Below are 17177 nucleotides of genomic sequence, written 5' to 3' on the forward strand. Positions count from 1 at the left end.
AAATGCCACCCCACACCATGACTGACCCACCGCCAAACCGGTCATGCTGGAGGATGTTGCAGGCAGCAGAACGTTCTCCACGGCGTCTCCAGACTCTGTCACATGTGCTCAGTATGAACCTGCTGTCATCTGTGAAGAGCACAGGGTGCCAGTGGCGAATTTGCTTATCTTGGTGTTCTCTGGAAAATGCTAAACGTCCTGCACGGTGTTGGGCTGTAAGCACAACCCCCACCTGTGGACGTCGGGCCCTCATACCACCCTCATGGAGTCTGTTTCTGACCGTTTGAGCAGACACATGCACATTTGTGGCCTGCTGGAGGTAATTTTGCAGGGCTCTGGCAGTGCTCCTCCTGCTCCTTCTTGCACAAAGGCGGAGGTAGCGGTCCTGCTGCTGGGTTGTTGCCCTCCTACGGCCTCCTCCACGTCTCCTGATGTACTGGCCTGTCCCCTGGTAGCGCCTCCATGCTCTGGACACTACGCTGACAGACACAGCAAACCTTCTTGCCACAGCTCGCATTGATGTGCCATCCTGGATGAGCTGCACTACCTGAGCCACTTGTGTGGGTTGTAGACTCCGTCTCATGCTACCACTAGAGTGAAAGCACCGCCAGCATTCAAAAGTGACCAAAACATCAGCCAGGAAGCATAGGAACTGAGAAGTGGTCTGTGGTCACCACCTGCAGAACCACTCCTTTATTGGGGGTGTCTTGCTAATTGCCTATAATTTCCACCTGTTGTCTATTCCATTTGCACAACAGCATGTGAAATGTATTGTCAATCACTGTTGCTTCCTAAGTGGACAGTTTGATTTCACAGAAGTGTGATTGACTTGGAGTTACATTGTGTTGTTTAAGTGTTCCCTTTATTTTTTTGAGCAGTATAGTTGGCATCATGAGGACTTTACAGATAATTGTATGTGTGGGGTAGAGACGAGATAGTCATTTAAAAATCATGTTAAACACCATTAGTGTGTTTAAGCACATTTTTACTCCAACTTATTTAGGCTTGCCATAAGTGGTTTAATACTTGAGTCAAGACAATTTAGCTTTTGATTTAATGAATTTGTAAACATTTCTAAAACCCTAATTCCAGTTTGACAAGCTGTAACAAAATCTGGATAAAGTCAAGGGTGTGAATACTTTCTGAAGGCATTGTATCTACTTGAGTACAGGCTCCCTTAAAACTTGGGAGGTAGTCAGACAAGCATTGTCTGGATATTATTACAAGTGTAGAGGGATCTGTAAATTTAAACCATAATTATCCCACCGTCTACAGGTGACTTAACTTGATTGCATCACCTGTAAATGTATGTCATCAATGTCAAATCATTTGCATACAGGGAGTGGCCAGGATATCTGGACAAAATGCAGACAGATGAGACATTTTACTACCAGGTAGGCACAACCAGAATGTGGATAAGACCAAGGATGCATGTTTGCCCAGATATAAACAAGGCTCTTGCGTAATTGTTTCAGATACCAGTGTACGCCTGTCCACGCGAGAAATGGAAGCACTACTGTAAATGCTTTAGATAAAACACCTGCTAAATAGCTATTATACATTAGGATCTCAACTCTGTCTTAGCGTTGGGTGTTTATCACAACAAAATGCCACAGATGTCTCAAGTTTTGAAGGCGCGTGCAATTGGCATGCTGACTGCAGGAATGTCCGCCAGATAATGTTAACTTCTCTACCATAAGCCACCTCCAACTTCATTTTAGAGAATTTGTCCGTCCAACTGGCCTCACAACCCCAGACCATGTGTAACCATACCAGCCCAGGACCTCCACATCCAGCTTCTTCACCTGCGGGATCTTCTAAGACCAGCCACCAGGACAACTGATGAAACTGTGGGTTTGCACAACTGAAGAATTTCTGCACAAACCGTCAGAAACAATCGCAGGGAAGCTCATCTGGGTGCTCGTCGTTCTCACCAGGGTCTTGACCGGACTGCAGTTCGGTGTCGTAACTGACTTCAGTGGGCAAATGCTCACCGTCAATGGCCACTAGCACATTGGAAAAATGTGCTCTTCATGGATGAATCCGTTTCAACTCTACTGGGCTGATGGCGTTGTGCGGACAAGCAGTTTGCTCATGTCAACATTGTGGGGTTATGGTATGGGCAGGCAAAAGCTACGGACAACGAGCACAATTGCATTATCAATGGCAATTTTAAAGCACAGAGATACCGTGACGAGGTCCTGAGGCCCATTGGCGTGCCATTCATCCACTGCAATCACCTCAAGTATCTGTACACAAATCCTAGAAGCTGAAAATGTCCCAGATCTTCCATGGCCAGCATACTCAGACATGTCACCCATTGAGCATGTTTAGGATGCTCTGAATCGATGTGTACGACAGCGTATTACAGTTCCCGCCAATATCCAGCAACTTCGCCCAGCCATTGAAGAAAAGTGGGACAACATTCCACAGGCCACAATCAACAGCCTGATCAACTCTATACGAAAGATGTCCTGCTGCATGAGGCAAATGGTGGTCACACCAGATACTGACTGGTTTTCTGATCCCCCGCCCCTACCTTAACATTTTTTTTTTTTAATTATGTGACCAACTAATGCATATTTGTATGCCCAGTCATGTGAACTCCATAGATTAGTGCCTAATTGACCGATTCCCATATGAACTAACTCAGTAAACACTTAGAAATTTGTTCAGTGTAGTTTGTAGGCCAAACCGTTTGGACACTACAGAAGTTTGAGAAGACCGATTTTCGGGATGTCTCATGGTCTGACTAACACCACTGTAGCTTGGCCACCTTCCACTGCTGATGCAGAAGGCCGACATACATGGATGTGGCAGATTGAGAGACAGCCCATGCATAAGAAACGTATAATTTAAATTGCCGGAGTTTGATGGATTTTTTTAATGTTACTTAGATTGACACACATCAATAGAATCTTAAGGATTTTTATATTAATCTGTTAGCTATAATTGTATATTTTTGGGATAAACAGAGGAATCAAAGTCCCACGAAAAATCAGATTATTTATTACTTACAGAAACATGGAACAAAACAAAGCAAAAGGGAAAAATGTAATTTCTGTTCGTGTACATGGATTCATTAATGTGCATAGTCACAAACCTTAAACTGCGAGTGAGAAGTTTGTTTGTGTGTGATTTTATGGTATAGACAAGTGGTCTGAGACATTTCTTGCATTTGCTACCTTTGAAAACAGTAAACTGGTTTGATGAGACAATTTAACAAAATACAGACAAGCAAATGAACATTTGCAGTGCTTGTGACCTTTTCATCTCTTCTTTCATTCCCTCTCTCTCGGTGTCGCTCAAAAGAACAGTCCTCTCATCCTCCGGCCGATGCCCTGTCTATCGTACAATACGTTGAACTTGTTGATGAACTGGTTCATGCTGTTGCAGGTCTTAGTGATGGTACCTAGGTAAGCCATGAGGCCCACATCATTGCATTGCTGAGGATAGAAGGAAGGAGATTCATATGCTTTTACAGTACTGTGCCAATCCAACCCATATATGCTTGCTCAAATGATTAAATACCCTCGAGTGATTTAAAGTAGTAATTCAACAAAAATGTATGTTCATTATCCTTCCAACTTGGCAGACTACTACAAAACGAAGGCTATAATCTAAACCAAAAGCATATGTATGTTCACACCAAGAGCTGAGCTTTGCCAAGTGCCTAAGTAGGGACAACTTACATCGTAGAAGTCGGTCTTGAATTTGATGGTGCTGAGAACAGGCAGTCTATGGCACAAAGCATTGGCTTCTCTGAGGATCTCGTGGTTAAATGGCACCTCTCCTGGGTCGTACCAAATCAGAAGGGGATAGTGTATAACAAAAGAGAGCATGAGGGAAGAAATATACACAATAAGAAAGTTGTTCGGATATACAGTGCATTTGGAAAGTATTCAGAGCCCTTGATTTTTTCCACATTTTATTACATTAGCCTTATTCTAATATGGATTAAATAAAACATTTATCAAGCTACACCCAATATCCCATAATAACAAAGCAAATTTGAAGAAAAATAATATATATCACATTTACATAAGTATTCAGAACCTTTACTCTGTAATTTGTTGATGCACCTTTGGCAGCGATTACAGCCTCGAGTATGATGCTACAAGCTTGGCATACCTGTATTTGGGGAGTTTCTCCCATTCCTGTCTGCAGATCCTCTCAAGCTCTGTCAGGTTGGATGGTGAGCATTGCTGCACAGCAAGCTTCAGGTCTCTCCAGAGATGTTCGATCGGGTTTAAGTCTGGGCTCTGGCTGAGCCACTCAAGGACATTGAAACTTGTCCCGAAGCCACTCCTGCTTTGTCTTGCCTGTATGCTTAGGGTCGTTGTCCTGTTGGAAGGTGAAACTTCGCCCCAGTCTGAGGTCCTGAGCGCTCTGGAGCAGGTTTTCATCAAGGATCTCTCTGTACTTTACTCCGTTCATCTTTGCCTCAATACTGACTAGTCTCCCAGTCCCTGCCGCTGAAAAACATCCCCACAGCATGATGCTGCCACCACCATGCTTCACCGTAGGGATGGTGCCAGGTTTCCTCCAGACGTGACGGTTGACATTCAGTCCGAAGAGTTCAATCTTGGTTTCATCAGACCAGAGAATCTTGTTTCTCATTGTCTTAGAGTCTTCACATTGTCTGACAGTCTTCGGGTGCCTTTTGGTAAACTCCAAGCAGGCTGTCATGTGCCTTTTACTGAGGAGTTGCTTCCGTATGGCCACTACCATAAAGACCTGATTGGTAGAGTACTGCAGAGATGGGAGAACCTTCCAGAAGGACAACCATCTCAACAGAGGAACTCTGGGGCTCTGTCAGAGTGACCATCGGGTTCTTGGTCACCTCCCTGACCAAAGCCCTTCTCCCCTGATTGCTCAGTTTGGCCGGGCGGCCAACTTTAGGATGATTGTTGGTGGTCCCAAACTTCTTCCATTTAAGAATGATGGAGGCCAGTGTTCTTGGGGACCTTCAATTCTGCAGACATTTTTTTGTACCGTTTCCCCAGATCTGTGCCTTGACACAATCCTGTCTTATGTAAATAAGGTCTGTTTTCTATTTAATACATTTGCAAAAAATTCGAAACCTGTTTTCGCTTTGTTCTTATGGGGTATTCTGTGTAGATTGCTGAGGATGTTCTGTTTATTTAATCAATTTTAGAATAAGGCTGTAGCGTAACAAAATGTGGAAAAAGTCAAGGGATCTGAATACTTTCCAAAGGCACTGTAGATTGTTGAGAGATCATATTGCATTTTTAAAGAAAGGGCTGGAAATTACTCTAAGGTAATAAAAGCATATTCTTTCCAGACTCACTTGAACAGTCATTCTTTCGGTCTTTCATCACACAGAGACAGCGGTTCTCTCACCTGCTTCCACTGCTTTGACGTATTCCAGGATTACTTTCACCCTGCTGTGTAGCATCTTAATTGCACTGTGTTGGGCTATGAGATGTTCTGCCACTGAACAGAAGAGACACATAATAGGGAGAGTGTTTGAGAGTGCATTTGTAAACCTTTAGCTGTATCAGACGTACCAGGCAGATCATTTGCTGGGGAGGCGTTTTAAAATGGTGAGCCTTGTAAATGGGGGTATAGGCAGCCGTTACTATAGTTACCTGTTGAATTCTCCCCTGTGCCAGTGGCTGTCATGCGAGCCACGTGATCCACTCCGATTCGCTCCGCCTCTTCTGTGGCTAGAGTGTACCCCAGCTCAGCAAACAACATGGTCGCCTGGGATTGGGCAATATGGGACAGCCAAGCTTACAAATCAGCCACTCGTACTAATCAGTGATGTGCGTGGTAGGAGAGCTTGAGTTACCTCTCCGTTGATGATGTCGATGACAGACTCGTACACATTGACAGGGAGCTGGGAGAGACAGGACATATGTTTGAATTACCATATGTACTGTATCATAGCCAAGTAACGGTCTTGCATAAAAGCAAGTAACTTTCATTTAAAGATGGAATCCGTATTAGGGGAAACAGTTCGACTGTCCGCCTCAGCACCTTTGTTTTAACACTGTCCACAAAACCAATAACAAAGTACAGTACATATTCTGCTGTTCTATCACGCATGCAATGTTTGTCCGAGGAAAAAAAACAGCGTTTGTTGTTGGGAGTAGCTTTTTTGTTGTTGTAATATCCCAAATGGAAAGTTTCACAATTAAGGATTCCACCTTTAAGAATGTTTTCTTCATTAACTCATAAGAGTCTAAGCCAGTGGAGGTGGGGTTTCTAATAAGCTATATGGAATTGTTTTAAGAAAATCATACCAAGGATCATTTTGCTATTTGATTTTGAATTAAGACCCCTTGAAGTATCAACATTTTGATGAAAATGTGTATTTGGCCTTACTGCTGTTAGCCCATACAAACGCATTGAATAACATAACTACATGGAACAACCGATAGATTTTAAAAAAATTCGGGGGGGGGGGGGGGACTAAAAGTTGGTTCTGAAGTGCCTATCCCATTTCTGAGAGATAATACTTGTATTTAACCCCTTATTGTCGTCACCAAACAGTATCCATATACTTCCATAAATGTTTTCAACTGTTACCGGGGGACCTTTAGACGAGTCTTGTGAGGCCTCTGGGCGTACTAGAGGGGTCATATTAGTGGGTAGCCTAAACTGTTGGAACGCTACAGACAGACGTTGGCAGATTGGCTATACCGACTTCAGACGAGTCCCAAGACGCTTGTAAGGGTCATAGAGCAAAATGAAGAATATTGTGTTCCTGAGAATCCTCTTTCCATAGAGAGGTCTTAATAGTTTATAGGCCAAACCGTTAGGACGCTACATAATGAAACTCTGTCACCTCATGTTACATAGGCGGATGCGGTGGATTGAGACACATCCAATGCAAATTAAACACTGTATATCCAGTGGATTTTGGGGGCGAAGAGTCAAGGGAGTGCAATTGAGATTCTCCCTTGGCCTCTATTGGTTGACCTAGCTAGCTATACTCATGATGTATTGCTTGTATGTTTTTTTTGCTTATGAAGCGCTTTAAAAAAAATGTGTTATGAAAAGCACTAAAGAAGATTAATTTATTATTATTATATAAACAACTCCAAATGAGAAACTCACATCTGTGTGTTTGGTCATTGGGTTGAGCTTGAGGAAGAGAGGACTCTCAATGATCTCACACACCTGAAGTGAAGAGAGAAGAAAAGCCAATAAGAAAACAGCACCTGTTGGCCAAACAACCTCAACTGACATTTCAAATCACAACAATTCACTGACCAATTAGAGTAAAAGTACATTTTACCATGGCTCTAATTTCTCCCCCATGGAACATGCCCAACCTCAAGGAAAATGAAACGTAGTCCCCTTTGCTCTGCCTACCTGCTTGTGAATGTGGATGTCTGATTGGTCACAAGGACTGCCTGTGGTATACCAGCCAAGGAATTCCATGTCCTTGAAAACCTGTTTGACTGAGAGGCAGGTGAAGAGGTCAGGTGCCATATGAATCAAGCAGAACAGGAATGCTGATCTAGGATCAGGTCCCCTACTAAAGTAATCTTATTAATTGTGATTTAAAAAGGCAAAACCAATCATAGACCAGAACACCTAATGAGGTTTAGCTCCACTTATCACACCAAGGGCTTCAGGCACAAGCCTACTATGACATGTTTTGCTTCAGAGATGGTGGCGAAACCATGACACAGCATAACATACAACATCATCACTTTTCATATTGCACTTTCATCACCATCAGTAATTAAGGGGAGTAAATGCCACCTGACCTTTTCTTTGTAAGGTAGGTTAGTGAAATGAACACACACAGTGTATGTATGATGAGACTCACATTGCTCCTCCTTGGTGTAGTAGTACTCCTTGTCAATGTGTGCTCGGTCATCTACCAATTGATGAAGCAGCTCAAAGGAGTTCATCACCTCAATGTTTCTACCCTCCTGCTTCCCGATCAGTGCGCCAATCACTGGGTGATAAGGAAAGGATAAAATGCAACATAAAACAACCGATTGGAATTGATACACATATAGGCTATAGCAAAGCCCATTGAAACTGTCATTAACTAGAACCTAGGGCTGTGACGGCCATGGAATTTTGGATGAGAGTAATTGGCCAGCCAAATGACTACAGTCTTTGATATAACTGTTTGAATAGGAACAGCTTTTGACACATTTTCTCCTCTCCTCCTGACTGCATGTGCTGCCATAGAAATAGAATGAATAGAATGGGAATCCCATTCAAGTCAATGCTGGCATAATGGGTGGACTGGCGGCCATTGTGTGTGTATCCATAGGAGCAAAGCAAGAACTAAAATATGTGCTGTGATTTGTTGATTCAACTCAACTGATATTACAAAAAATACATTCCATTGCATGAGGCACCAGATGATCATTTGAATGAACATTCTACATTAAAGGAAATCACTGCATCACAATACCAGGCAGCTGTTGAGTGTACCCATGAGTTTAGCAGTCTAATTGGTTCCAAGCCCGTTGTAGTCAGTCATTCTATTTCTGTATGCTACATTGATGAGGGTATTGCAAAAGCAACCAAAGCCTAGTTCTCTTGTTTCAGCAAATACGTTTCATCACGTTATTAAGAGTCAAGAAACAGTCGAAACTAAACGCAAAAATGCCTGGTTATCCCATCTTCAGTCATCTGTTCGTTCCACACAAAAAAAGGGGTATTTAGAGGTATTTTATTCCATAACCATCTTCAGCCATAACCCTCGGTTATATGGTAATTGTGGCAGTCCTACTGTAACCATACCCATGTAAGATGCCCTTCCCACTGTTGTGTTTGTTCTCTTGCAGTGTCTTAACTATACTGAACAAAAATATAAAATGCAAAATGTAGGGTCACATGTTTCATGAGCTGAAATAAGATCTCAGAAATTTTGAGGGAGTGTGCAATTGGCATACTGACTGCAGGAATGTCCACCAGAGCTAATGCCAGAGAAGTTAATTTCTCTACCACAAGTTGTTTTAGAGAATTTGGCAGTACGTCCAACCGGCATCATACCACGTGTAACTGGGCAAGCCCAGGACCTCCACATCCGGATTCTTCACCGGCAGGATCACCTGAGACCAGCCACTCGGACAGCTGAGGAAACTGTGGGTTTGCACAACCGAAGAATTTCTGCACAAACTGTCAAAAACCGTCTCCAGGAAACTAATCTGTGTGCTTGTCGTCCTCATCAGAGACTTCACCTGTCTGCAGTACGGCAAGGTATCCAACTTCAGTGGGCAAATGCTCACCTTCGATGGCCACTGGCACACTGGAGAAGTGTGCCAGTAGTCACCCATTTCAACTGTACGGTGCAGATGGCAGACATGTGGGCAAGCAGTTTGCTGATATCAGCGTTGTGAACAGAGTGTGCCATGGTGGCGGCAAGGTTATGGTATGGGCAGAAAAAAAGGAAATCGTGAAACAGATGTGAGTAACTTACATTTCACAAAAAATAAGCTACAAAACTTAAATCTGTTTTACCTAATTTCTACCAGCATGTCACATGTGCAACCAGAGGGGGAAAAAAATAAAACTCTAGACCACCTTTACTCCACACACAGACTCATACAAAGCCCTCTATCGCCCTCCATTTGGCAAATCTGACAATAATTCTAACTTCCTGATTCCTGCTAACAAGTAAAAACTAAAGCAGGAAGTACCAGTAACTCGCTCAATACGGAAGTGGTCAGATGACACAGATGCTACGCTACAGGACTGTTTTACTAGCACAGAGTGGAATATGTTCCGGGATTCATCAAATGGCATTGAGGAGTATACCACCTCAGTCACCGGCTTCATCAATAAATGCATTGACGACGTTGTCCCCACAGTGACCGTTCGTACATTTCCCAACCAGAAGATATGGATTACAGGCCACATCCGCACCGAGCTAAAGGCTAGAGCTGCCACTTTCAAGGAATGGGACACTAATCAGGACGCTTCTAAGAAAACCCGCTATGCCCTCAGACAAACCATCAAACAGGCAAAGCGTCAATACAGGATTAGGATAGAATCCTACTTGACCGGCTCTGACGCTCGTCGGATGTGGCAGGGCTTGCAAACTATTACGGACTACAAAGAGAAACCCAGCCGCGAGCTGCCCAGTGACACGAGCCTACCAAACAAGCTAAATGCCTTTTTATTTCATGCTCCCTTAGAGGCAAGCAACACTGAAGCATGCATGAGAGCACCAGCTGTTCCAGACGACTGTGTGATCACGCTCTCTGTAGCCGATGTGCGCAAGACCTTTAAACAGGTCAACATTCAAAGCCGTGGGGCTAGACGGGTTACCAGGACGTATAGCCAAAGCATGTGCGGACCAACTGGCAAGTGTCTTCACTGACATTTTCAACCGCTCCCTGACAGTCTGTAATACCTATATTTCAAACAGACCACCATAGTCCATGTGTCCAAGAAAGCGAAGGTAACCTGCCTAAATGATTACCGCCCCATAGCACTCATGTCGGTAGCCATGAAGGGCATTGAAAGGCTGGTCATGGCTCACAACACTCATGCCGGAAACCCTAGACCCACTTCAATTCGCATACCGCCCCAACAGATCTACAATCTCAATCCACACTGCCCTTTCCCACCTGGACAAAAGGAGCACCTATGTGAGAATGCTGTTCACTGACTACAGCTCAGTGTTCAACAACATAGTGTCCACAAAGCTCATCACTAAACTAGGGACCCTGTGACTAAACACTTCCCTTAGCAACTGTATCCTGGACTACCTGACAGGCCACCCCTAGGTGGTAAAATCTGCCACGCTGATCCTCAACACTGGGGCGACTGCGTGGCCAAGCACATCTCCAACACCATGATTAAGTTTGCTGACACCAACAGTGCTAGGCCTGATCACCGACAACGATGAGACAGCCTATAGGGAGGTCAGAGACCTGGCAGTGTGGTGTGAGGACAACGACCTCTCCCTCAATGTGAGCAAGACAAAGGAGCTGATTGTGGACTACTGGAAAAGGAGGGCTGACAAGTCCCCCATTAACATCGACGGGGCCGAAATGGAGCGGGTCGAGAGTTTCAAGTTCCTTGGTGTCCACATCACCAACAAACTATCATGGTCCAAACACAACATGACAGTTGTGAAGAGGGCAGGACAACACCTTTTCCGCTCCAGGAGAGTGAAAAGATTTGGCATTGGTCCCCAGATCTTCAAAGAGTTCAACAGCTGCACCTTCGAGAGCATCCTGACCAGTTGCATCACTGCCTGGTTTGGCAAGTGCCCGGCATCTGACTATAAGGCGCTACAGAGGGTAGTGCGTACGACTCAGTACATCACTAGGGCCAAGCTTATTGACATCCAGGACCTATATACTAGGCGGTGTCAGAGGAAGGGCCAAAACATTGTTAGAGAGTCCAGTCACCCAAGTCATAGTCTTCTCTCAGCTATCGCACGGCAAGCGGTACCGGAGCGCCAAGTCTAGGACCAAAACGCTTCTTAACAGCTTCCTCCCCCAAGCCATAAGACTGCTGAACAATTAATCAAATGGCCACCCAGACTATTTAGATTGACCCCCTGCTCTTTGTTTTTACACTGCTGCTACTCGCTGTTAATCATCTATGCATAGTCACTTTACAAATTACCTCGACTAACCTGTACCCCCTCACATTGACTCAGTACCACCTGTATATAGCCTCGTTATTGTTATGTAATTTGTGTTACTTTTACATTTTATTTTTTACTTTAGTTTATTTAGTAAATATCTCTTTGAACTGCATTGTTGGTTAACGGCTTGTAAGTAAGCATTTCACGGTAATACTGTTGTATTCGGCGCATGTGACAAATACAAATGTATTTGATTTGACTGAACAAAACTGCATTTTATCGATGGCAATTTGAATGCACAAAGATACCATGATGAGATCCTGAGGCTCATTGTCGTGTCATTCATCCTCCGCCACCACCTCATGTTACAGCATGATAATGCACGGCACCATGACGCAAGGATCTGTTACACTATTCCTGGAAGCTGAAAATGTCCCAGGTCTTCCATGGCCTGCATACTCACCAGACGTCACCCATTGAACATGTTTGGGATGCTCTGGATTGACGTGTACGACAGCGCATTACAGTTCCCGCCAATATCCAGCAACTTCACACAGCCATTGAAGAAAAGTGGGACAACATTCTACAGGCCACAATCAACAGCCTGATCAACTCCATGTGAAGGAGATGTATTGCGCTGCATGAGGCAAATGGTGGTCACACCAGATGCTGACTGGTTTCCTGATCCACGGCCCTACTTTATTTTTAGGAATCTGTGACCAACAGATGCATATCTGTATTCTCAGTCATGTGAAATCCATAGATTAGGGCCTAATTAATTAATTTAAATGGAATGATTTTATATGAACTGTTACTCAGTAAAAACTTTGAAATTGTGGCAAGTTGGGTTAAAATTTTTGTTCAGTGTATTTTAATTATTGTCTTAACTTTTTACAAAGTATTTAAACTTTAAGACATTTACAGAGCAATATACTGAACCAATTTCAATCTCATCCCCACCCCCTTGTCCATTATTCCATGCCAAATGCAAGACTGTATAGAATTATTGGTATACTTGAAAACTGATCAGCTCACATACCCTGCATGGGCCGCCCCTCCTGGGAGCGGATGCGAATCCAGTGGTCTGAGATGTTGAGGATGACTAGAGGATGCAGGGCAACAGAGACACTGCCGGTGACCCCAGACGCCATAACACTGGGGCTGGCTGTGGGACAGACAGAAAGAGGGAGGGTTTCCTTTACTTTTGGCCATCGCAGCCCAACATGGCCTAAGCATGAACACCTGCTTTCGAGCAAACAAATCATCTGTGTTCTTGTATTGAATATTGTTTTCTTTAGATGAATGTTACAATACAAGTGTGTCGTTGAATTGAGCTGGATTTGAACAAACACGTACCACTTGGTAATATACAGGAAAGGTACAGTGAGGACATTGATTCTACTCAGCAGAGCTTCAATTTATCAACAATGCTATTCCAATTGACATGTTAAAAGATGTGATCATGAAGTTCGCTAATAACAGCTGTAGCTATCTCCATTGCTACAGTTAACTACTAGCTCGGTGTGGAGGTCCAATTACGTCGCTGTAATTAAGCTAGCTAAGAAAGCACAATAGTTAGCTAATTAGCTAGCAATAGATAAGCTAACGTTAGTTTAAACTGTAGCTAACTACTACAGACGGACCAATCAATGTGTGACAGTTGAGGTCAACTATTAACTACCTAGTTAGCTAACAAGCAAATATTAACTGCAATCGTTTTGTAATTGTATAGATAATAATTAGGGCTGGGAATTCCCAGAAACCTCACGAAACGATATCGCGATATATTTATTTTACCTTTATTTAACTAGGCAAGTCAGTTAAGAACAAATTCTTATTTTCAATGACGGCCTAGTGGGTTAACTGCCTTGTTCAGGGGAAGAACGACAGATTTTTACCTTGTCAGCTCGGGGATTAAAACCTGCAACCTTTTGGTTTCTAGTCCAACGCTCTAACCACTAGGCTACCTGCCGACACATATTTCGATTCTCACGATTCTATATTTATTGCAATTCGACGATCCAAACATATTGCTCACCATACAGTACGTCTACTGCAGAGAGACGAGAGAACCATGAGAAAACGATTCATGGAAATAAGTTCTGAAAACAAATGGTCTCCCTATTTAAAAAGATGGAAAACAAGCTACTGTATGTACACTCTTAGTAAAAAGGTGATATCTAGAACTTAAAAGGGTACTTGGGCTGTCCCCATAAGTGAACCTTTGAAGAACCCTTAGTGGTTCCAGGTAGAAAACTTGTTTTAGGTAAAAACCCTTTTGGGTTCGATGTAGAACCCTTTCCACTGAGGGCCCTACATAGAACCAAAAAGGATTATACCTGAAACTAAAAAGGGTTCTTATCCGGAACAAAAAGGGGTTCTACTATGGGGACAGCCGAAGAACCCTTTACCTTTTTTCTAAGAGTGTATGAAAGAAAACGACTAGAGTTGGTGTAGGTACTGCAAACTAGCGCAAAAATTGTCACAACATACGATATATACTCAAAAATAATATCCCGATATGTAACTATCATTTTCTCCCTCATCACTAATTATAACACCGGTACAGTACGCACAAATACTAACTGGGACAGCCACGTTAGCTAAATTAGCTAGATAGCTAGCTATTCTAACTAAAGTTAGCTAGCCTCGCTGAAGTAACGTTAGAGAACGCAAAGGAGAAATAATGGTAAACTAAACATGAGCTAACACCATCGACCAATGAGTAAAGTTAGCGCCAACACAATATATATATACAACCTTGTCAAAATCAAATAAATAATGCTTAGGGATATTACCAGCCCCATCCACTTCCATTCCACCACCATTGCTCGTCGCCATCTTGTCCGACTGACAGCTGCGCAAACGCAATAGAACAATGCGTTTTTTCTCAAACGCTAAGGGGCAGTGTTTGTTTGCTGCATTTACAAAGCAGATTTGGTGATGCATGTTTTGGAAATTCTGAAGTTGTTATGCTTATTTATCTAAAAAAATTACGCCTTTGTATATATATCTGCTAACGTTACTCTCACATAAAAGGTGTTCATTTCGCACATAGAGTTTTTAGTGTAGGAACGTTATCACTTAAGCAACCGTTTCTGCGGGGTTCATTACTTGAATGAAACTTTGGTACGTCGGTGTATTTTGTCCGTGTACTTGACGGTACTTTTTGTTTACAAAATGGCAGACTTCAGAACTTCTACTCTCGATTATTTCCCAGAGAACATTTTAATTGATATTTTATCATATTTAGGTGTGCGAGAGCTCATCAGAACTGGAAGGTAAAATAAGTTAGCTAGTTGACGTCTGTGTTCAACATAAATATCCAAGATAGTTAGCTAGCAAACGTTAGCTAACAAAGATACGTGTTTGTCATGAATGGCATGACAAACACGTATCTTTGTCATGCCATTCATATGGTGTATTTGCAGGGTGTGTAAGAGATGGAGACGCCTTGTAAAAGACCAACGACTATGGCGAACTATTGATCTAACTGCATGGAAAGGGGTAAGAATGGTGCCTATTGCATGATGATCTTACCATTTCATGACTTGACATGAAAAGATTTCTGAGGCTGCTATGTCTAAAGACGTCAGCCGTTTTGTGGTATATCCATGTTTCTCCTAACATACAATGAGATTTCAGCAGACTTGATTCGATTATTGTTAACTTCCTGTTTGAGGCCTCTCACCTTCTGCAACAAAATACAATGTTGATGCTTGCATTGAAGGCCTATTTCCTACCTGTTGACTAGCTAACTCTAAAGAATGTTCAAGTCATCACTCAAACACTGATGCATTGTTTCTTTTCCATTTCTCCCTCATTGGATGTTATTGTTCTACAACTGCTCTCCCTGCCCTTGGTGTCCATTTTGGGTCAGGTGACGTCGCGCATGCTGTGGGTTCTACTGCGCCAGTATCTGGGCACTGGGCTCCGATGCCTGCGGCTGCGTGGCTTGCTGCTCTCTGCTAGAGGCGGAGCATTTCTCTCTGAGTCCTGGCTTAAGGCTTTGTCCTCCAGGTGCCCCCGTCTGCGCAGTCTTTCCCTGCTGCACGCAGACCTGAGAGGCTTGCGTAGTTGCCAGCTCCTGCCCACAACGCTGCAGGTCCTAGAGTTGCGTGGCTGTGAGCTACCACAGAGCTTTTTCACCCAGACCCCACCCAGTCCTGAGAAACAAGCTGAAGCTGCATCAACTGCTTCTACTCAGCAACAGGGACGCGGTCAGACTGGGAAAGTGCCTGCCTCCACGTCAGGGATTGCCATTGAGACGATGGTCCTTGATAACGTGCCCTCCTTCACAGACCTGCACCTGCAGAGTCTGGCATCTTGGTTGAAACTTAGCCGCCTAGAGCTGCGCAATGTCCTTCGGGTGACAGCGGAAGGCCTTAGGCGCAGTGCTGCCCAAGAAACCGACTCGGGCTTAAACGGGCTCTCCAGGCTCAAGTACCTGGAGATAGGGCACTTTGGACGGCCTGGCGCCCAGCTACAGATGGCCTCCCTGGGGCTGGGGGTGGGCTGGCTCGGCCTAGAGGAGCTAAGCCTTGGCGGTAAGGAGGTGGGACCAGGCCTGCTGTCCGCCAGCCGCCTGAGGGACCTGAAGCGCCTGCGCCTCAGATGCTGCAAGCTGAGAGAGATGCAGGTGCTACGGAGCTGCAGGACGCTGCGGGAGCTGCGCCGGTTGGAGTTCTGTGAGGTGTTCTTCCAGGTTTGCCCAAAGACACCAGAGAGAGGGGGGGAGAGGGAGAGGCAGGGTGAGGAGGGGAGGGAGGATGGTGCAGACGGTGGTGATGAGAGCAATGATAAACTGGATGAGAATGACCCTGTGCCAAGTCTGCGCCGCTCACTTGCTGCTCTGCTGCCACAATGTACACTACTATTCACCAACTGCACTGTTACAACAACATCAGACTAGATTACATACTATGTTACACATCTGGTTCCCTTATTCTACAGTGGTAAAATACAAGCTGTCAAAGCTATATTTAAAACCTGTTTGCAAACTCTCATGAATCACCTTTTTGTTGACATATGTAGAAAACAAATGTACCCATTAACAAACCCAATCAAATTATATTTTAAACTTTCATACAGCTGTGCTATTGAACAAAAAAGGGACAGTTAACGGTTATACAAACACATGCAATGAACTGTCTCACAGAAAATGTAATGTTTCAATTCAACCCCTAGACCAGGGCTATTCAGCTCTTAAAGGCACTGCATGGTCAATCCAATGTCTGCAGTGGCCGTATAGCATTTACTGCAATTCGGCCTCTGCATGTCTCTGGAGGCTTCGTAATTGCATGCCTCCGGAGGCTGCCTTGAGAAGAGAGTCAATGAATATATTGCAACTCTGGGGGGGTTTCAGTAGGCTAGAAGTAGCCCACTAGTTTTGCTAACTGGCCCCCTCAAGTCTAGGAAAAATACTCTGGTTGTGTGATTCTCCAAAGCATTATGTTGCCTGTATTCACTAAATTCCCAATCTGGCCCTCATAACATCACGGCCACCTAATCATCCCCAGCTTACAATTGGCTCATTCATCCCCCTCCTCTCCCCTGAAACTATTCCCCAGGTCGTTGCTGTAAATGAGAATGTGTTCTCAGTCAACTTACTTGGTAAAATAAATAAAAAATA

At 43.9% G+C, this 17177-nt stretch overlaps 2 protein-coding genes across 2 annotated transcripts; one reads left to right on the plus strand and one right to left on the minus strand.

The window, feature by feature from the left end:
- Window positions 1-2993: 2993 nt before the first annotated feature.
- Window positions 2994-14393, minus strand: csn6 (COP9 signalosome complex subunit 6). Its single transcript, NM_001141023.2, is given in 10 exon segments — window positions 2994-3446; window positions 3693-3793; window positions 5365-5457; window positions 5613-5727; window positions 5816-5863; window positions 7087-7149; window positions 7345-7433; window positions 7808-7939; window positions 12585-12710; window positions 14344-14393. Coding segments are annotated over 10 exon segments (951 nt in total). The 5' UTR covers window positions 14387-14393; the 3' UTR covers window positions 2994-3305.
- A 234-nt stretch (window positions 14394-14627) lies between these two features.
- Window positions 14628-16548, plus strand: LOC106600632 (F-box/LRR-repeat protein 12). The gene is made up of 3 exons (XM_014192133.3): window positions 14628-14826; window positions 14977-15052; window positions 15426-16548. Exons 1-3 carry the CDS (start codon window positions 14726-14728, stop codon window positions 16455-16457), a joined length of 1209 nt encoding a protein of 402 aa, XP_014047608.1. The 5' UTR covers window positions 14628-14725; the 3' UTR covers window positions 16458-16548.
- The last annotated feature ends 629 nt before the right edge of the window (window positions 16549-17177 follow it).

Source organism: Salmo salar, chromosome 03 (assembly GCF_965601325.2).
Source record: "Salmo salar chromosome 03, fSalSal1, whole genome shotgun sequence".
NCBI lineage: Eukaryota > Metazoa > Chordata > Actinopteri > Salmoniformes > Salmonidae > Salmo > Salmo salar.

Coding starts and splice junctions, on each gene's coding strand:
- LOC106600632 (XM_014192133.3), top strand. CDS start 14,726: ATGGCAGACTTCAGAACTTCTACTCTCGATTATTTCCCAGAGAACATT. Junction 14,827..14,976: donor GAGCTCATCAGAACTGGAAG/GTAAAATAAGTT, acceptor GTGTATTTGCAG/GGTGTGTAAGAGATGGAGAC. Junction 15,053..15,425: donor ATCTAACTGCATGGAAAGGG/GTAAGAATGGTG, acceptor ATTTTGGGTCAG/GTGACGTCGCGCATGCTGTG.